This window comes from Eulemur rufifrons, chromosome 7, assembly GCF_041146395.1.
Source record: "Eulemur rufifrons isolate Redbay chromosome 7, OSU_ERuf_1, whole genome shotgun sequence".
NCBI lineage: Eukaryota > Metazoa > Chordata > Mammalia > Primates > Lemuridae > Eulemur > Eulemur rufifrons.
The window spans coordinates 251776746-251798141 of NC_090989.1; the positions used below are offsets into that span (position 1 = coordinate 251776746).

A 21396-nucleotide genomic window follows, 5' to 3' on the forward strand; every position below is an offset into this window, starting at 1 on the left:
CCCTTCATCAAGCATCGCCCTGGGGGATGCTTGTTGTAAGTGTCTAGCCAGGTTCCAGACTTGTGAAGTATTTGATCCCAGTCTCCCTTTCCACCTCAGTAGTTGCTTTGGTGGAGGGATCAACCCCTAGAGCTTCTTACTCCACTATTTTGCATGATGTTGTTTCAGTAATTTAATTTTTAACATTTGAAATCTTTTAACCATTTTGAATTTATCCTGGTATATGGTGTGTGAGGACCATAACTTAGAATCTATGTTTAAAACTGAATTGAGACCTCAGAATTATGATCTTGAGGTCTGAACTGGAAAATTCATCTGGTTTCCAGAGTGCTAAACCCAGCAGCAGGCCCTTCACCCCCAGTCTTATTCTGGTTTTCAAAAGGATGGCTTATGAGGGGATAGGAAAACCACAGGGAGATGGAGAGGGGACAAGGATTGGGAGGGATGTAGTCAGGATAGTGATGGCCAGGGACAGAAATATGGGGCCCATGATAGGGGTATTGCTGTTGGGGGAAGATGGGATGCAGAGGGAATGGGGACTGGTGATGAGGATACTATTGGGTGAGGATAAAGAGGTGGTATTTTACCCCAAGGTCCACAGAAGAGAGGGGCTGGAATTTGAGTGGCCTAGAGGAGAGGTAATTGAGCTCTTGAGTTTGACATTTTCCAATAAGCTGAGATCTTAATCAGGGCAGGGAGTATCTCTGCTGGCAAGAGGCTGGCATTCCTGGAACAGGACTGGGCAAAACCAAGGAGATAAGATTTCTTGGATCTTTTACCTGGCCTGTTAGCAGATCCTGGCACCATAAAGTTTTAAATTCCTAGTTCCCCTGTTTTCCCACCTGCCTAGTGGTAGTAACTAAGGAGTAGTGAGTAGCTTATCTACGAAGAATTCCCCGAAAGGTAGATTGACATGGGCCTAGTAGAGGCACGTAGATAATTCCATGGTAGTATTAGATTGTTTCCAAACTTAGCTGCATTTCAGAAGCACCTGGGGGGGGGGGGGGAGGATGGGCTTATTAAAAATACAGAACTAGAAGCGCTACCTCAGAGCATTCTAAATAAAACATCAGAGCCAAAAAATGTATATTTTTTACCAAGATCTCCAGGTAATTCCAAGCATTGGGTGAGGTGGGGCTGGGAGAGCCACTGGGTCTGTTCTGTTCCCCAACCCACATTCTAGATGGGCACAGAGCCAGTGGTAAGGAACTAAGGTGGTCTGGGGAAAGGAAGCTGGAGTGATGGCCCCCCTCCTCCCTTGAGGGAGGAGACTTTCTGGCCTGGCACAACTTGCAAAAAAAAAAAGGGGGGTAGGGGAGGAAATGGCAGGGAAGAGGAGCAACTTCTTCTAAAATCCTAGCTCATTCTCTCTCCAAGATACCTGCCTGTCCCCCTGCCTTTGTTTATGCCATCAGGGGGCCTCTTGTTAGTGTCACATGGTGTCCACAGCTCCCTCAGGTGCCATCCTTGCCCCCCTTTCCTAAATTCAGGAAGCTCTTTTCTGGCATTGACCCTAAATTCCTACCTTTAAATTTAAGCCTTCAGAGGTAGAGCAGCCTCAGAGAGATGTTCCATCCTGAAGATACTGGGACCTCTCTGCCTGTTCCTGGGGCTTAGAATCGACATTAGGAAAACAGTGGGGGTTTTGCCAGAGGTGAAAACATGGCCAAAAAGCCAGAGGAGGAAACAGCTTCCCTGAAGGCAAGAATGGGATAGTAAGACCTCCAGCCCAACAATAGCTGTGGGTGGACCTGGGGGCACTCGAGGGAGGCACTGAGGCAGCCTGGAGGGAGTGAGCCCAGCTACAGACACAGTCCCCAGGGGAGGGGCTGGATGATGAGGGCACTGGGTACACTTCCAGCCATTCCTGTGCCCTCAGCTGCTGGCCTGGGCTCATCCCACCCCATAGTCCCACTTGAACTCTAACTTGGGTGCAGGGGTCTGGACCTTGCAACCCTGAACCAAGCCCCTCTCAGTCCTCAGGCCAGGCTGGATATAGACACTGGGAAAGGGGACACAAAGACTCAGATGGCCACACATCTGAGATGTATCTACCTACAGTTCCAGTCCCCTGGGGGAAGGTTTTGGCTTGGTGAGCTACTGTTTGACAGCCTCTGGGGTGGTCAAGGTGCAGAGGAGTGCTGCACTGGGGCTAAGGGGTGAGGTCCACATGGCTGCCTTCACCTCTACCATGCTAATGAGTTCAGAACCAACACACCCTATCACCAGGCTGAGACCCTGGAATGGGGGAGAGGAACTGTACTTATTCACGTCTACCTCAGCCCCAGTGTCAGCAGGCCCACTACCTGTTTGGGACAGGCACCTGGGCCAGTTGTGGAGTAGATATCCTCCATATGGGTGTTGCAAGAGTCCGGAAATCCTGATGGTGGAAAGGGCCTCATTCCCATCAGCTGCAGAGCCCCAGAGTCCCAGGCCCCTCTGCTCCTGCCGGGAGTGGCGGGGGGCTTCCAGGGCAGCAGATGTTCCCAGCTTGGCAAGCAAGAGCCGGGAGGGGTATGGCGGGAATTTCTGCTCAAGGACTGGGCTAGTCCTGGCACAGGATTTGGGGTGGGCTGGGCTCCATGGGCCTGTATATCCAGCAAGGGTCAAAGGGCCTGGGCGCGTTGGTGCTCCTGGGTTCCCAGCTGAGCGTTGAGCCATCTAGGAACACGATGCCCTGTGGATTGTGCAGCTCTGACTGAAGGAGCTACTGAGTCCTGGGAGTGCAAATGACACGTACCTTTATAAGAGTGTGAAATTTGTGTGCCCAGTGTAATTGCACACATTGCTCAATGAGTAGCTATGTAGGGCTAGGGTTAGAGTGAGGATTATGCTTCGACAGCACGGATGCTGTGGTTCCAGATTGGAGTGAGGCAGTGGTAAGGACAGCGCTGGAATCATGGTGATGTTCAAGTAGGGTTTGGAAACGGGTTTGTGGTTCCTGTTGATAGGAGCTAGTGTATCTTGGATTAAGATTGTGTTAGGGTTGGGGTAGGGCAATGCTTGCATTTAGGATCTAGATTAAGATTGGCCAAGGAGTTATATTTTGTGCTGGAGGTTCGTTTGAAGCTTTTAAGATAGTCTGGAGAGGGAGACTTAGGCAATAATGTGCAATATGGATCTGGTATAGAGGAGAGGTGGTTGGCAGTTTTTAGAGCCCTCTATACTTGAGGGGTTCGAGTGGCCCCTGCAGCTGTCATCTGACTAAGGGAGGCAGGTATCCAACCTCTGGGGAGAGGGCATGGCACCGTTTTCTGACTCAAATGTATTTAGCCATGTAAACATTTTTGGATAATACCCACCAGCATTACCTTTCTGAGGTATAGCAGTTCCAAGGGGCCCATTTGAAGAACTATGGTTTAGAATTTTCTTTGGAAGTGGGGTTGGAGTTGGCTTTAGGGGTAGGGTTGACAGGGGTGTGATTGCAGTTCACATTAAAGTTTGGGGTGAAGCTGCACACGTGGTCATGCCCTGTGTCTGGGGCTCCTTCCTGGAACCAGGACCTGGATCTTCATGGTTCCCCAAGGGTGACCAGGACTGGGGGTGTTTGGTTTGTTCTTCCCTTCTGTGTGCTGTTTCAAAGAGCTGGGGGTCAGGACCCTGCAGGGATGAAGCAGCAATAAACTGGGCACCATCATGAAGATGGGTGTTTAGGTGGAGGATGGGGCTCTGGAAGAGGGCAGTGGTCTCTCTTCCTGATCTTGACATTCCTTTAATAACACACAGCCATGTGGTTGAGACCAGGGGCATGTACCTGAATCCAAGACCATCCCATTAGGGGACAAGCAATGGGACAGAAATTGCAACCTTAGCTTCAGAGGAGAAAGGGAGAGATAGGCCTGGTCTGAGGTGACCTAGAGGCTTTATGGAGGAGAGTGGCTTTGAAGGATGGATTTGGACTGCATTTGTGTCTGTGGGTCTGTCACGTGGGCTGTGTTACATGTGCAAAGCTGTCTTTGTGTCTGCATGTGTGTTTGTGCCCGTGTCTGCTCAAGCATGTCTGACTCAGGGTGTTCATGGGTCCATGTCTTCCTTGTGTTTGTGCACACTCTGAATTAGTTTCTGAGTGGTGTGGTTGACTTGCGTCTCTTTCTGTATGTACCTGTGTGACTGGGTGTCTTGTCCATGTGTCTTTGACTGTGAGTGTGTGTGTGATTTCTGCTCTGGCTTCTCCCCGTGTACCCTCCCCCTCTCCTCCAAACATCCCCCTGCCAGCACTATTTACCGCAAGAAGTGGCTTCCCTTCCCGCCGTCTGGGTCCCATGGGTCAGGCAGCCTGCCCAGGGCCTGCCCCCGTGGCCTCTGTAGCAGCCTGACCTTGGGAGTGGTGACCTCTGGAAATCCCCCGGTATCCTCTCCTTATGTGGCCATGGACTGAGAGAAGTTACAGTGGAGGGGAGGGACATGGCAGGAAAGAGGGGCAGTTGGCAGCATCCACCTATCCTTCTGGAAACACGATCTCTCTCTGGCCCCTTCCCAGGCCCCCCTTTTCTTCCCCATGCTCTCATCCAGACCAAGTGCTCAGGGCCCTGGCCCCCGTCTCTGGGCATGGGAACGGACAGCCCTGTGCAAGCCTGGGCCGGCCGGTGAGGGATCTGGTCCTTTGTGCCCCGCAGCACCGTACATGCCTGCACTGCGCTTACTTCTCATATCCCCACCTGAGCTCAAGGTTGTCCTTCCTTCCTCTCCCTGCAGTGGATGCAGGATCAGTCTTGTACTTCCTTCTGTGATAGGCCTGGCCTAGGGCATGGGCTCCAGAGTGCAGGTGGAGCATAGGCCTAGGGTGGCTGGTGAAGCAGCAGAGGCACAACCACCTCCCCGCTGGTGCAGGAAGCAGCGTCTCCATGGTATTGATTCCTGTGCTCATCCTGTGTTCTTTTGCTGGGCTGCAGAGAGCAGGTACGAAAGTGAAGCAGCCATGGTCCTCATCCTCTGTGACTCAGCTCTAACAGGAGAAGCAGTGTTGTGGAGAAGCCACTCTCCTCCCACTGTGGGCAGTCAGTTGCCTGAAATTCCTCCAGCCAATTCTACGTGCCCTTCTGGAGAGCACAAGGGAAGAGCCCTAGAAAGTCAGGTCTGTTCAGCATGTCATGATGACCTCAGGGTGTCAGAGGTGAACCCAAAGATCCCAAACGAGCACTGAGGTATTTATTCCCAGCATCTACCCTCAATTCTGGAGTAGGACATTCTTGAGTTTGTGCCCTTCACGAGACTTTTGCTTCTGATTTTGCCTCCCTTGAGCCTAGAGGCAGATAGAGGGGGAAATTGTGCTTGGGTTATGGGTGGGATGAGCAAAGCTTCATCCTTCTTCAGCATCCTGCATGAATCATAGGCTCTGACCCCAACTTCTCTCAGCTGGCTTTGCTGAGAACTCAGATTCCTGCAGGTATGGGTTACAGCTTGTCTGTCTGCCCCCAGCCCTTTGTCATGGGACTTTGGTCAACAGCATGAGCCCTTGCTGGCCTCAGGCAGGTGGGAGCCAGCAGGGACCCTGGGAAGGGCCTGCTCCACCCTAAACCAGGATGTGTGCAGGCTAACCCCAGCTTGCCACCTGACGCTGCTGTGACCCCTCTGAGTCAATTCCCTTCACTCTGGGCCTCTCTCTAGTGTCCTAGCTCTGTGGCTGTCTGCCCAACTCCCAGCAGGCGGGGAGGATGTACCTGGCACGAGACCTCCTTTGATCATCGTTGCTCCAGTTCTCCCCTTGTGCTTCTGCATCATCAATTCATCCCTTTCAACTGGACCTTTTCCATCAACATCCACCATGCTATGTCTCCAATCTTTTTAAAAAATCCTCTTGGTATGACTGCTTTATATTTCTGCACCTTTTTTTGAATAAAGCTCTTTGAGAAGTTTATTGCAGTTGCTATGGCCAATTGCTGTCTTTTCCTTCTCTCTTGAATCCACTCCAGTCACAACTTCATCTCTTTCACTTGACACTGTTCTTCTCAAGGTTATGAATGATCTCTAGGTTGCTAAATCTAATGCTCCGTATCTTACTTGGTTCATTGACAATTTCTCACGCGGTAGAGCACTCTCTCCTTGAAAGACATTCCTCTCTTGTTCCAGTATTGCATACTCTTCTGGTTTTCCTTCTGCCTCACTGGCTATTGCTTCTCAGTTCCTCTGCTTACTGGTTCCTGCTTTACTTTTCAATTTCTTAACATAGAAATGTCTCAAGGCCCAGTCCTTAGATCTCTCCATTTACACTTAGTTCCTTGGTGATCTTATCCAGTTGTGTGCTTTTGTATCTATTTGTCTATCTATCTATCTATCTATCCATCTATTATCTGCAGCCAGGACTCTCCCTGAAGCCCATCAGGCTTCCGTGTTGAGGGGAGATTTTTGGGCCTGTGGTCTCAGGATGAAATGGGGGAGATTAGTTATGATGCTACTGCAGTGATGGTAGCAGTAGAGAGGGAGAAAAGTGGTCATATTCTGGATGCATTTTTGAAGGTAGAGATAAGAGGATTTACTGACAGATTGGATGTGGGCTGTTGGGGGAGGAAAAACCAAGGATGACTCCATTGTTCTTGTCTTGAATAACTGGAAAGATAGAGTTACCATTAACTGGTGTGAGAAATACTGTGATTAGGGCAGGTTTGGTATGTGTGATTAGGTAGGGGGCGCAGGGTACCCAGAGTTCATTTTTGTATAGTTTGAGATGAATATTTGACATACAAATGTATTTGTTGACTAGACAATTTGCACTTATGAGACTGTCTACTCCATGAGATCATGGGCTCCACTGGGGCAAGGCCTGTGTCTTGTTCATTGTTGTATCTGGCATGGTCCTGGTCATAGAGTAAATACCCAAATATTTAACTGTTGAATGCAAGATGCTTCTCAAGGTAATTTGTACTGTGACTCTTTTGGGATCCTCCTCATCAGCTTCCACCTGTGACACAGCCCCACACCTCATAGCACTGATCACAATGATGCAACACTTTGTCTCCCCAGCCCAGACGTGGGTTTGAGTTACTATTAAGGTATTACAATGCACTAGCCACTATCCTTGGCCCTAGAGATACAAGACATTGGAAAATAGTTTGGTGGAGTGGATGGTGAGTGTTCAGAATCTAAGCCTGACCATTAACTTCAATGCACTCTAGACAAGGGCCTTCCTCGTCTGCTCAAGTTCCCTTATCAACTATGCAGGGTGAGGCAGGGAGAAGTCATGTGGAATGGTGACCTATCTGAAATGTGAGATAAAGCTCTTTCTCTAGATAGGAAGGACTTTTTAGCCTCCCGCATGCCTTCTCTTAACACAATACAGCAGAGACAAGGAGCAGGCAGACAACTCTTTGCTTAGACATATAGAGTGTATTTCAGGAGATGCTCTGCCCCACCTGCACATTTATGGAAATGAGAACAGTCTTCTTAAAGAGATGCAGTGGTTGGGAGCCTACAAGCTCTCTTTCATTGCCCTGGGTGTTCTTTTCGAGCAGACCTCAGTGTTTCTGAGGTGAGGGTGGGGAGCTAAGGCGGATGGCCCTGGTTGGGTGGCACAAGCCCCTCGAGGACAGTGCCGAGGGCAGTGGCGGGGGTGGCCCAGGACTGAGGCAGAGCCAGGTTGTCTGGAGCGAAGCCGGAGATTATTGCCTAGGGAATGTGGACCACCTAAGAAGGCCGGGCCCACTGGCTTCTCAGTGCGGGGAGATCGGGCCTTGGAGTGCCCTGCTGGCTTCTCTGTCTTAGTTCTCTCCACAGGGCTTTTGGCTGGAGCCAGGCTCTTTTCAACATTTTCTTTCCTGGTTTTGGCCACTTTCTCAGCTGTAGAGAACATGGATTCCTCATGCCCTTTGCCTTTCATCTTGGGGCTAATACGGTGTAGAAAGGATTTAATTTTATTTCTCAAGCTAGACTCTGGAAGGCTGGGCCTCTTGTGAGTATGGGCTAGCATGGCCTGCCCATGCAAAACCTGACCTTGTAAAGTTCGGCCCTGCAAGGGCTTACCCTGAATTAGTTGGCTCAGGAAAGGCCGGCCGTGGGAATCCTGGGGCACCACAGCCTGGGCATTCTCAGGAATCATTGCTGGCTCGACGGTGACATTTAGCTTGGTTTGACTTTCCTGCAGGGCATTCTCAGATGCTTTCCCCCCAGGGACTCCTGGAGGTAAGTCTGGGAGCTTAGGCTGAGGGTGATGCTGGGGGCTGTGTGGACAGGGCTCAGCAAGATGAAAGCTATCGCTCTGCCTCCAGGAGCCTTGGGATGTCTTGTTCAGAAGCATCTCTGCTGGCCTCTGGTCTTCAGCAGCGTGTCTTTCTTCTCTGCTTGAGGAGAGACTAAACCCTGCATCGCCTTCTCCATGGTCCCCAGCTGCTTTGGGTTTCACTGGGTCTTCTATCTTTTCTGCCAGTATGGGGACTTGGGCTGGGTCCTTGCTCTTGTCAGGACTTTGGGGCTCAGGGCACAAGGGTTCCTCCAGGCTGGTGCTGTTCACACTGGCCTCCACCTGAACACAAAGCACTTGGGCCTCTGTCATGTCCCCACTGGGCTGTGGGTTCTTGGAGACCCAGTGGGCAGAACCTTGGGGCACTGCTTTGGAACTAAGTTGCTTGCGGTTCTGCTGCACTGTCTTCAACTTGATGGCCAGCTGTTCTTCAACGTGGACGCAGTCTAGATCTGGGGCACACGGAGTGTCTTGTGGAACGGGCAGTTCCTGGAGCAATGTTTCCCCTTGGTTGCTCACACACCCAAGAGAGTCCTGTGTGGATGTGTCCTCTGGGACCACTGCAGTTTGTTGCATGGACTCCCTCGCCCTTATGGGAATTCCCAATTGTATCTCTAGGGCCTTTTTTCTGAGGTGGAAATTTAGTTTGGACAAGAAATATGTCTTGAACGTGAGGGAGCTAGCAGGATGTGCCTGGCTTTCTTGAGACACCATCTTCATTATACCTTCCACTTGCGCTGCAGGCTGGAACGCTTCTGAAACATCTGCCCAAGTCCCATTGTTGTCTTGAAAGCATGGCCCAAGACTTGAACACTCTTCTTCAAATGAGATCATCTCAGTCAGAGGCTCTGCTGGGACTTCAATAAGTTCAGGTACCATCTCTGTGATGGCAGGTTGGCTAGTGACAGCCGGGGCCATGGCTCTGGAAAGAGCCACATAATAGAGCGCAGGGAGCCCTGACAGGAAGGCCAGATACTTGTGCCGTAAAATTGTCTCCAGTTTCTCCTTGGCTCCCTCGGACAGGGCTCGGGGCAGCTTGGAGTGTTCAGTGACAGTCCCTGGTAAGGCCTGTTGCTGCTGATCAAGGGCCTTTGGCATCCAGGGCATAACTTTGTGATGTAGGTCAGGGTCGCTTGCTGCCCGCAGCTCCAGGGGCTTGCTTTCTGGAATGCAGGGGAAGGGAGTCACCTTCAGGCCCCCGGGAATTCTGCTGCCCCAGGAGCTATGTACATAGGCAGGGACCTTGCCCTGGTAGATCTGTCCACATTTGGAGTCAATGTGGCTCTGCAATATTGCCTGGACCTGGACGAACAAGTGTGGCATGGGGATGGACGCTGGGGCCATGATGGGTGAGAACACAGCTCCATTCCCGTTGGCCTCCAGGGCTGTAGGCTGGGGGATGCTCACACTGGCTAGCGCTGTGCTGCTCCAGGACAAAGTCTGCTGGTCAGTGGAGGAAAGGAGCAACTGGATGGACCGCTGGATCTTCTGGGGCAGGCCCCAGCGATGGTGAATCAGCTGCTTCTGGAGGTGGAATTCCAGCAGCCTGCGGGCATGCTCTGGGAAGAATAGTTCCCTGGTGAGGACTGAGACGGGCTTCCCTGGCCAGGAAGTTTTCATAGTCTCAGGAGCCTGGGCTTTATCACAGGGCTGATGTTGCATGGGGCTCTGGGCATGCTGAGGTCTCTGGAAGACAGCTGGCAAGCCCCACTGAAGCTGGAGCTGCCTCTGTAGCAGGTGCCACTCCAAGGCTTCACACTCAGCCAGAGTCAAAAATGGGATATTGATCTGAGCTCCTTGCTGGTCAGATGGAGACACCCAATTTGGGGAAGGTGGGGAAGAAGGTGGGGCTGACAGGGGTGGACTGTTAGGTAGCAGGGGGTGGAAGGGGAGGTCCTTGAAGAGGAAAGGGCCCTTCAAGGGGGGCTTGGACATGTTCCCCTTCTTGGAGAGGCCTTGGGAGCCCAAGAAAGTGGCAACCAGGGACTCACTGTGCAGAGAAGGGAGGCCACAGAATAGCTGGCTGTATTTCTCCTGCAGATGGCTCCCCGAGTCATTCGCCTCTCCCCCAGGCAGTGGATAGAGGCCACTTAGGACTTTAAGGGCTGGAGAGGGCAAGGCTAGAGCCATAGGGTTTGGGATTTGCTGACAGTACTGTCTGTCTTCTGGGTTCATCATGGGCCATTCAGAAACCCAGAAGGTCTGGATGGGCTGGCCGGCCATACATGAACACCAGGTCTCATGGGAAATGGACTCAAATCTATGAACAGAGACCTGAGAAGTATTATTCAGGATGACAGCAACTGGTTGGTCATCTTCAGGCTGGTAATACAATGGTGGGTTTGGCATAAGCTGCCTCATGGACTCTTCTACACGTCTGGGGAGCCCCCATCTCTGGAAATGCATCCACTTTTTTACATGTACCTCAAGAAGCCTCAGGACTACAGGACTGAGGAATGGCAGGTGGGCAGGTAGGACCATATTCAAGGCCATAGGATGTGTCATATTAGTGATCTCTGGGTTCAGGGACAGCAAAGAGTCCTGGGACTTCAAGTGATACTGGTCTTCATTCCCCTGGACAAAGTTGGAGTTGCTCTGCATCATCTCCTGCTGATTCACTGGGACCCCAGGCTCCTGGAGCGCTGAGGAAGCCATAGTCTCTGGGCCCCTAAGCACAACTGGCACTTGAAATTTCTGCCCTAGCTGGAAGTGGTCAGCCCAGTAATCTTGGACTGTGACTGCACTGGTCGAATGGGCAACTGATTGGGTTAAAGACTTCTGATCCATTAATTGTGACAGTGTTGGGGTTACAGATGCCAGTGAAAGCTCTCTGGGTTGCCAGGAAGAAAGCTCCAGACTCTGCTTAAAAGACACACTAGACACAGACAACACTTCTAGGCAAGAAGTGCCCTGTGGTGGCTCTGATAAAGGTGGGGAGATCGGGTTGTTCTTACCCGCCAGCAATTCCTGAACCTCCAGAGCCACAGCATTGCAGGTTTGGCAGCTGGAATCTGCACACAGGACTCGCCGCACACTTCCCTCTTGAGGAAGCCAACTCTGGCTGGGAAGGGAAACATGGGAACCGTTAATGTTGGAGTGACATCTTCCTTCTCTGAAGAGTGTGGCCTGCAGTTGGCACTGATCTTCCCTAGTCCTGCAAGTCCTGGTGCCTACATCCCCTTGATCTCTACACTCTCTGCTTTTCTTCCTAAGAAAATGTCATTTGGCAAGATGTGGTGGTAGGCTGGGCTGAGTGTCTGGGGCTTGTTGGGCAAGGTCTCAGATGACCCCTGGAGGACATGGTCCTCAGAGAGGACTAGGACCTGGAGTCAGTTCTCTGTTGACCTTGAGAAGCTGAACTAGGAGAAAGAAACCAGGCAGATAGGGCATCACCAGGAACACTACCAGGTAAAACCTGGATCAGTCTCATTTGAGGCTGAGGAACCCAAAGCCTTGTTGTGTTCAGTACATCCAATCTGTGGAAAATGAGGTCCTTGTGAGATCTCTGCATTCTGGGGGCTATATGGTATCCCTGCTGCTATACTCAGCAACTCTTGGGACCTAATCCTTTTATTTAGAGATCTTAAGGAGAGGATAAGATCATAGTCTCCTGTCTAAGGGCTGTCCCAGGAACTGGCCTCCCTGAAGGTAGAATTGAAAGAGGCAATGTCTATAGGGTCCAGCCAGACTCAGGAGTCTTTCCTTGAAAGGGTGGAGGTGTAAGGAGAATAGGATAATGATGATTCCTTTATCCAAAATCCATTCTCTTGACTGGATAACTCAGCTCATGTCTGAATGCAACCAATTAATGTCTTTTATGAATTATGCACTAGTAAAATTCTGAATTATAGAACTACCATTACCCTAGCACAGAGCTAAACTGGGTCTTGAGACATATGAATCCCACTCTTCCCTGGCAACCCTCTCAACCAGTGAAGCAGCCTCCACTGTGTATGTCTCCCCTTCAGCTACTTTCCCTCTCCTCTCATCTGCCCCAGGCCAAGCCAAGAAACTCTCATAGGCCAGGCTGGTTGTTGAGAGACTGCAAAGAGTACGAAGAGATCACCTTTTCATGACAGAGAGCAGATTCCGTGGCTTCTCAGCTTCTTCCTGGGAAAGTCTCCTAGCTGAGGAACCAGAAAACAGTGTTATTTGGCATGGGGGAGTTTGTGTGCATCCTAAAGCTGAATAGTAAGGCCTTTGACTCTTGTCAAGAGGAGACTGAAATCCCAAAAAGTCAATGCTCTAAGGCATGTCTGTGTGCATGCCATTTACAACACCATTCACAACATGCTGTCCCATGCCAAATTTCATTTGATCTTCACAGCCACAATGTGAGTGAGGCAGGATCATCAGCATTATGCCCATTTTATTGGATAAGGATGAGAGATGAAATAACTTCCACAGGGACATAAAACTAGTAAATGATACAATTAAGGATATTGGCCCTACTTTCTTAATTCTTCATTCCCAGGGCAGTAAGGCAGAGAATTTTGGAACATTCCCAAGTTCTGATTTCCCACCCATAGAAGCCTTCTATGAAAGTTGTCAGTCTGGGGAATTGGAGCCTTCAGTGGTCAGAGCCCCTGGCTCTGGGCACCAGGGATCATGGAGGGACAGGATCCATGGGAACCTCACCCATGTAGAAGGTACTCAGAGGACAGATTGAGACTTTACCTCTTGATGCTGCCTCTCTATCCCTTTGCTGGACTTTTCGGTGACGCTTAAAGACAAAAACATTAGAATGTGAAGCTGGGCACCATTTTCTTTTTCATGTCTGAAATGAGACAAAGCTCACATACATTTTCCAGTCACTTTCTATATATATCTCTGCATTTTATACACTCTCCTACACTTCCTTTGTCTAGTCCACCTTTTTTTTTTTTTTTTTTTTACCCCAACATTTCCCTTCTTGGCTTATTTCTGATTAAATTGGAGACTCCCCATTTCCATAACAAGTTCTGCAGGGAGCTTAGGATGCCATAGGAGGAAAAGTGGAACAGATTAAAGGGTGAGTGGTTCTAACAACCAAAGGACTTGTGCTTACAAAGTCCACCAACCAGAAAAATCCCCCATGTTGTGAGGTCTTCTGAGATCCAGTGAGGTTGATCCCATATTATCTAGTTCTCAACCCAAGCCAAATAAAGAGGTTCTTGGCTTTTCAATTAGAGTTTGTTGCAGGTAGGGCCTGGTAAGGAATTACAGTCTCTGAGAAGAAAAGTACTATACAAAGGCAACTGAAGGTATGCTGAAAAAATGGGGATTATAAGGTGAGACACCGAGGACATAAAAGCTTCTCATCTGAGGCTTAATTCATTCAGTCGTGGTTAGAGTGTTTCCCTACCTGGCAGCAGCTCCTCTTAGGTTCCAACCTCAATTCATGGTGGCTCCTTTTCACTTGCCAGATAATTAGGATAATGAGGAAGATGGAGCCATAAGTATATAAGGGATATCCAAGATCCCACAGCAAAAATGTAGGGCTCAACATGGCGGAAACCTCATTAGCATGAGGAGACCAGCCATCTCTATATCTAGGCGTTCCGGGTCCTGGTGCCTAATGACTCCCAATGCTAGGCCTTGTCATGTCCACCTCACAGAGGATGGAACCAGGCCACCAGACTGCATCACAAAGCCCTCTTGTATCATAAGGCATGTGCCTGCAGTATGGAGGCTTCTGTGGTGATCAGTCTGCAGATGAGGGTGTCTGGTTATCTGTAAAAGTCGCAGAGCCTGGGACTAAATGTGCCAAACTCATAAGCAGCGTCTATTTCCCACTTTCTTGTCACCCTCCACCTCCTCCACCAGCATAATGGCTCAGCTGTCTCCTTCACAACTATGTGGTCACCCACCCTCAGAAAACTGAGTGCTTTGGGACACAGGGCACCTTATGAGAAAGGGTGGTTGGGACAGGGGAACCTCCACCGACTTCCCCACTTGTTCTGGAAGTAGACCTGAGAAGCACACAGGAGTTTAGGGAGGGCAGAGTCTGGTTATGGCTTAAAAATGGAGAGCTTTGATGTTATAAGCAATGTATGATCAGAAATCAGAAGTACAGGAAGGGGTGGCAGGCAAAGGCAGAGGTGGCAGTATCTTCAAATGACATGTGGGAAGAAGGAAGGGAAGCCTCCAGTGTGTGGGTGGGATGCGATTGTAAACACTGTTTTCCGTGGATGCACATTAATGCTCAGGGAGATGGGTTAGTGGCCACTTTGGACTACAGGTCACAAACTCGTTGCTGTTTGTGGTTGGATATATGCTGTTTGCCTGAGGAGTTTTTGTTTTTGGCTTTTTTCAAATCTGGACTTTGGAAACTTTTAGGCAGGGCAGGTATTTGCCAATTCAGCTCCAAGACCCATCACTCCTATACCCTGATTATTGATTCAGACATTTATGTTACCTGCTTGTGCTCTGTGGATATTGTGATATGCCTCTAATACCCCAGTATTTCTGAATTTCCTTGAGAGAGTCTTGCCCTGGTGAAAGTGGTCTCAAACCAAGAACCCTCAGGCTCAAAATTTCTGAAGAGGCTATTTAGTCCTTCCTCCAGCGCCCAGTCCACACAGCAGGCGTGGTGAGCACTCAGGGTGTGCTCAGTCCTAAGCTGGGTAGTGTCAAGGGTACAAAGACATTTGAGTCGTGCTGCCTTTCTGCTCTTGAGATACTTAAAAATCTAGTTTCAAAGATGAGACTAATTCATACAAAGCGATAGCCAACACTTTAGTACAAATGGAACTATATACTCATTTGTGAGGCTCTGGTCCCACACATTCCATGTCCAAGCAGAAAAATCATACTGAAGATCATGGTGCTCAGAGAGGGCTCGTGGGTAGTTGAAGTTCGGTTTAAACTGCAGGCTGCGGGGAACAGAACTGTTCCAGGAGGGAGAAAGATTTACTAACAAATGCAGAAACTAAAGAATGGGCCATAGAGTTCATTTAGCAGCAAGAAACGCAGGCTATGTCGAGCAGAGGTGCAGATGGGTGGATTGGAGAGCAGTTGTGGGGAAAGATTGGAGGAACAGGGAGGAGCTCTTGACAGAGGGAGGGCCTTTGTGTTTATTTTATTTCAATCACTAAGATTAAGTGATTTTTTTAAAAGTAAGCATATGTATATATGGCACAAAATCCAAAAGACAGAAGGTAATATAATTGTCACTTTCCCATCCCTGTCTCTCTTGTCCTATTTTTTTTCCTCACGTATCTTTCAGAATTAATTTAGCAAAGGAAGCATAAATAAATTGATGTATTTTTCTTCATAAATGAAAACATATGCTAGATACTGTTTTCCTTATTATTTTACTTAATATAAATATATCTTATGTATATAATTTTCTTTAATGTTTATACAGTCTTTTTTGGTGAAACTACAACACAACTTATTTTAAATATTGCAATCATGGATATTTTGTTAAAGATTTTTGCTCATGCTGACATGAACCTCATATGTATAAGTCCTGGTCCACAGGTATGAGTATATATGTCGGAGAAATTCCCAAGAGTTGAATTAATGGATCAAAGGGTGTATTTTAAATGTTGACATTGCCTAAGTGCCAATTGTATGAATTTGCACTTCTCACCAAAACTGTGTAAGGGTGCCTCTCTTCCCATGCCTGTGACTCAATATTATCAAATTTTTTATCTTTTTCCACCTGAGACATGAAAAATTTTATTTTATTTTTAATTTTTTATGGGTACATAATAGTTGTATATACTTATAGGGTACATGTGATGTTTTGATATAGGCATACAGTATGTATTAATCAAATCAGGTTAACTGGGGTATCCAATACCTCAATCATTTATCATTTCTTTGTGTTAGGAACATTCCAATTTCACTCTCTGAGTTATTTTAAAGAATACTCTAACTTACTGTTGATTATAGTCACTTTGTTGTGCTATCAAATACTGTTCATTCTAACTATCTAACTATATTTTTGCACCCACTAACCATCCCACTTTATCCCCTGCTCTGTGCTCCTCCTCCCAGCATCTGATAACCATCATTTTACTGTCTGTCTTCTTGAGATCAATTATTTAATATGTAGCTCCCACATATGAATGGGAACATGTAAGATTTGTCTGTCTATGCTTGGCTTATTTCACTTAACATAATGTTCTCCAGTTCCATCCCTGTTGTTGCAAATGGCAAGATTTCATTCTTTTTTATGGCTATAATACTCCATTGTGTATATGTACCACAATTTCTTTATCCATTCATCCACTGGTGGATACTTAGATTGATTCCAAATCTTGGCTATTGTGAATAGTGCTGCAATAAACGTGGGAGCGCAGATATCTTTTCAATATGTTGATTTCCTTTCTTTTGGATGTATACCTAGCAGTGGGATTGCAGAGTCATATGGTAGTTCTATTTTTAGTTTCTTGAGGAACCTCCATATTGTTCTCCATAGTGGCTATACTAGTTTACCCTTTCCCCAGGTGGAAGAAGACTCTCCCTGAGCTGCACTGCCTGGAGTTGGGGGAGAGTTGACACAGGCACTGGCTTGGCCCCCTCTGCTGCCAGTGTCTCAGTGGGTCACATGCACCCCAAGTCCATTGGCTCCAAGCCAGCAGAGCCATAGGAATTGCCCAAGGACTGTAGCCTTTGTGACCTGACTGCCTTATGAGTTTATTCCAGGCCCCAGGCTGTTTTTTATAAGCCAGTGATGGGGCTAGCCAGAACGTAGCTTTCGGGACACAGATTTCCCTCTGGCTGGGCTGGTCTAAAAGCTCTCTCCTTGGGTGCTGGCAGAATTCTGCCCTGTGCTGTGTTCCCCTGTGACAGGGAGGCCCTGAGTTCCAATGCAAGTCTGACACTCACTTCACTTTCCTTCTCCTGGACACACACATTCTCTTGCCACTCAGTGCACTGGTGCGACACTGCTGGAGGATGGGAGGGATGGCTTAGGCAATGCAAGATTGTCTTTTCTGCCCTCTTCAGTGCCTCTTTCCTTGATATAATGTTAAAACCAGGTACTGTGATCGCTCACCTGATTTTCGGTTCTTCTGAAGGTGCTTCCTTGTATAGATAATTGTTGAACTTGGTGCTTCTGCTTAGGACAAAGGAAAGCTGGAAATAGCATTGTTTTCATTCTTACAATAAGAAAAATCACATACAAAGAAGAAAAGAAATCACAAGACAGTGCAAATTCACAACTTTTCTTGCATTTATCAGCAAGCTGAGGTTCTAAGGCAACCCAGTTAACCTAAATCTAAGGAAAGGCATCTCCAAGGACATATGGCACAGGTACGCTTGCTTGTTTGGGGCCAACTCCTGATGCCCATCAAGTTAGTAATTCAGCTAAAAGTTTCCGTGCATTGCTAAAGGCCAAGTGTAGGCCAGCATGAGAATACAGATACCCCGGGACCTACAAGTACAAGGGGAATTCACACTTACTTGCAGGCTCCTTTCCGTGGACACTACTGTGTGTTCACAATAAAGACTGTGGGGCAGTGTGAGCCCTGAGGCCCAGGGGAAAGGAAGAACAGCTGCTGCAGGGAAAAGCACCAAGCCTTTCCCAGATTCTTCTCCCCTCTCTTCCCACGGGAACAAAAGCTTTAAGCTCCTAGGTGAAGGGCAATAAATCCTGTTGTTGGCAGTAAATCACATTTCAATGAAGACCCATTGCAGCTGGACAAAAGGAAAAGGAAAAAACCTCTACCCTAGTGGGCTCCAGACCATCAGAAGTCTTCCAGTTGGGGCTGGGGTAGGGTCATGGAGAAGACCCTACTTCTGAGACCCAGGGCACAGTGCCTGTCTAAAACTGGCACTGAATCAGAAAAACGGAGCTCATTCCCCCAGTCCCCACCACCAGCCCGACTAATAAGGATCGAGCAACAAATAGCGGCAGTCTACTGCTGAAATAGCATCAGGAGCATGGAAGAAGACACCTTCTGAGGCACAGGCACAAGGGCAACATGTAAAGCTAAGGGTGGAACAGACATTGAGAAAACCTCTGGCAACTCAGTCTCAGCCACAAACACAGGGTAATGTCAGGGAAACTTGGAGCCTGTTGGGCACTGACAGTAACAGAGCAAGAACAAAACCCAGACACAGTTTAGCTCCTAACTAGATTGAATCAATCTTCCATACTAAAGTCCCTCGGTCTTTACTGCCTTACATTAGATGTCCAGCTTTCAACAAAATATTATTACAAGGCATACAAAGAAGCAAGAGAAAAACATCACACTATTTTTTTTTTTTTTTTGAGACAGAGTCTCACTCTGTTGCCCAGGCTAGAGTGAGTGCCGTGGCGTCACCTAGCTCACAGCAACCTCAAACTCCTGGGCTCAAGCGATCCTCCTGTCTCAGCCTCCCGAGTAGCTGGGACTACAGGCATGCACCACCATGCCCGGCTAATTTTTTCTATATATATTTTTAGCTGTCCATATAATTTCTTTCTATTTTTAGTAGAGATGGGGTCTCGCTCTTGCTCAGGCTGGTCTCGAACTCCTGAGCTCAAACGATCCACCTCGGCCTCCCAGAGTGCTAGGATTACAGGCGTGAGCCACCGCGCCCGGCCTAAAACATCACACTATTAAGAGACAAAGCAATTATCAGAACCAGACTTAGAAGTGGTACACATATTAGAATTATCAGGGAAATTAAGGAACTATGATTAATATGATGAATCCAGTGGAAATTCTGGAAATAGGAAACATTGTCACACAGATAAAGGCTGCTTTTATCTGGCTCATCAGTAGTTTTGACCCAGGAAAATATCAGTAAAACTGAAGATAGTTCAATAGAAATTATCCAAAATGAAATATAAAGAAACTAGTGAAAAAACAAAAATAAAACAAAACCAGAACAGAAGACCCAAGAGCTGAGGCATAGTATCTAATAGTCTATCATCTATGCAATTGGCATCCCAGAAGAAGAAGAGAGAAATGGGACAGAAGAAATATTTGAAGAAATAATGGCCAAATTTTTTCAAAATTAATGACAGATACTAAATGAAAACTCCAAGAAGCTCAGAGAACATGAATCAGGGCAAACATATAAATACACATCTAGATACATCATATTTGAACTGCTGAGAACGAAAGACAAAGATCCTAAAGGCAGCTTGAAGCAAAAAAGAAACTTTGCATAAAGAGAAACAAAGATAAGAATTATAGCAGACTTCTTATCAAATCTATATAAGCTGGAGCACAGTGGATTGACATCTTTACAGTGTTGGAAGAAAAAAAAGTGTCAGCCCAGAATTCTACAACACGCAAAAGATACACAGGCAGTCCCTGGATTACGGATGATCTGTACTTACGAACAGGCTCCCCAGGCTCCCTATAAGGATAATTTATCATTAAATAATATTAAATTATTAATTAAATTAAATTAATAATTCAGAAACAGTTTCTTCTGCGCATGTAAACAAGCCTTCATGGCATAAGCAGTTCGCTGGTGCAGGGTCTTTATGCTAGCGGCTAGTCTCATAGATAGACAGGGAAGCAGCTGATAGAAACACAAGAACACAAAGAATCAGAAGATCCAGAGCCAAGACAGTTTACGACAAAAGAATTAGCTGAAGCCTTTCATCTCACTGAAGCAGGTTTTGCTAAGCTCGAGGAGCAAGAGCCTAACATTGAGCGGTTTACAAAGGTTTACTGTGCAGTGAGGGAGAACATCAGCTGCTACAAGGCCATTTACGCCGAATAAAAGACAAGGCTGTGCAAACAACCCTAGATACCTTTTTCAAGAAACTGACTTCGGTGGTCAGCTCCCCTCCTCCAGCAACAGAATCAAAAACTGATTCTCCAGCACCCAGTGTCCATCCTCTCCAGCACCATCTCCATCGTCACCTTCTGATTAATGTTATCTACCTTCTTGCCTTCAAAATGCCCCTTCCAGTAAGCGCGACATCGATGCAGCATTAGGTAAAGTGATAATCCTTAATATTCTTACTTGAAATTTCTCCTAGCTCAACTTTTTGTATGTGTTTGTTTTTATGTTCTATTTGTTCAAATTAAAAGAAAGCACAATAATGTCTGTAACTTATTACAGTACAGGGGTATTAGTATTATCATTATTATAGTATTACACTGTATTATTATTACCACAAATGAGCCATTATAGTATTATTATTACTGTGCATGTGCTTTTCATCAGGGATCTGAGTTACATACAAATCTGACCTAAATATCTTGTCCATAACCTGGGAACTGTCTGTATTTCAAAAACGAGAGAGAAATAAAGACTTTTTCAGACCAATAGTGTTTCTCTTCTTCATGAAATGGGAAATTAGCTGCCAATCACTGATTCTCCCCTTTCTTTGTAACTAAATGAACTCTAATTTTTTAAAAATCAAGGCAAAATTTACATGACATAAATTCACTAATCACTTTAAAGTGTACAATTCACTGGGCTTTAGTGTATTCACAACACTGTTCAACCATCATCGCTAATTCCAGAACATTTTTATCAACCCCCCCAAAAGAGACACTACACCCATCAGGCAGTCAATGCCTACTCTACCCTCTCCCCAGGCCCTGGCAACCACTAATCTGCTTTCTGTATCTATGAAATTTCCTATTCTGAACATTTTATATAAATGGAATTATGTGACCAGGCGCGGTGGCTCACACCTGTAATCCTAGCACTCTGGGAAGCTGAGGTGGGCGGATTGTTTGAGCTCAGGAGTTCGAGACCAGTCTGAGCAAGAGTGAGACCCCACTTCCACTAAAAATAGAAATTATATGGACAGCTAAAAATATATATAGAAAAATTAGCCGGGCATGGTGGCACATGCCTGTAGTCCCAGCTACTCGGGTGTCTGAGGCAGGAGGATTGCTTGAGCCCAGGAGTTTGAGGTTGCTGTGAGCTAGGCTGACACCACGGCACTCTAGTCTGGGCAACAGAGTGAGACTCTGTCTCAAAAAAAAAAAAAATGAAATTATGTAATATGTGGCCTTTTGTATCTGACTTCTTTCACTGAGCATAATGTTTTCAAGGTTTATTCACGTTGTGGAACCTATCAGTACTTCATTTCTTTTTACAGCTGAATGACATTCCATTTTATGGATATGCCATATTTTGTTTATCCATTTCATCATTTGATGTACATTTGATTTGGGCTGTTTCTACTTTTTTGGCTATTATATTAACACTGCTATGGATATTTGTATGCAAGATTTAGTTTAAACACTTGTTTTCTATTCTCTTGGGTATATACATAGGAGTAGAATTGCTGGTTCATATGGTAAGTCTATGTTTAACTTTTTGAG

General features: G+C 47.0%; 1 protein-coding gene and 1 long non-coding RNA gene across 4 annotated transcripts in view; one reads left to right on the forward strand and one right to left on the reverse strand.

Moving 5' to 3' along the window:
* The window catches only part of LOC138388401 (uncharacterized), a 98525-nt gene that overhangs the window by 37024 nt on the left and 40105 nt on the right, over positions 1-21396 (forward strand). The gene's annotated exons all lie outside the window — the stretch shown is intronic.
* SPATA31F1 (SPATA31 subfamily F member 1) lies at positions 7406-13661 on the reverse strand. The gene is made up of 4 exons (XM_069475155.1): positions 13518-13661; positions 12851-12896; positions 12240-12300; positions 7406-11234 (listed from the first exon to the last, which is right to left on the reverse strand). The coding sequence occupies exons 1-4, from the start codon at positions 13659-13661 to the stop codon at positions 7406-7408; spliced, it is 4080 nt and encodes a 1359-aa protein (XP_069331256.1).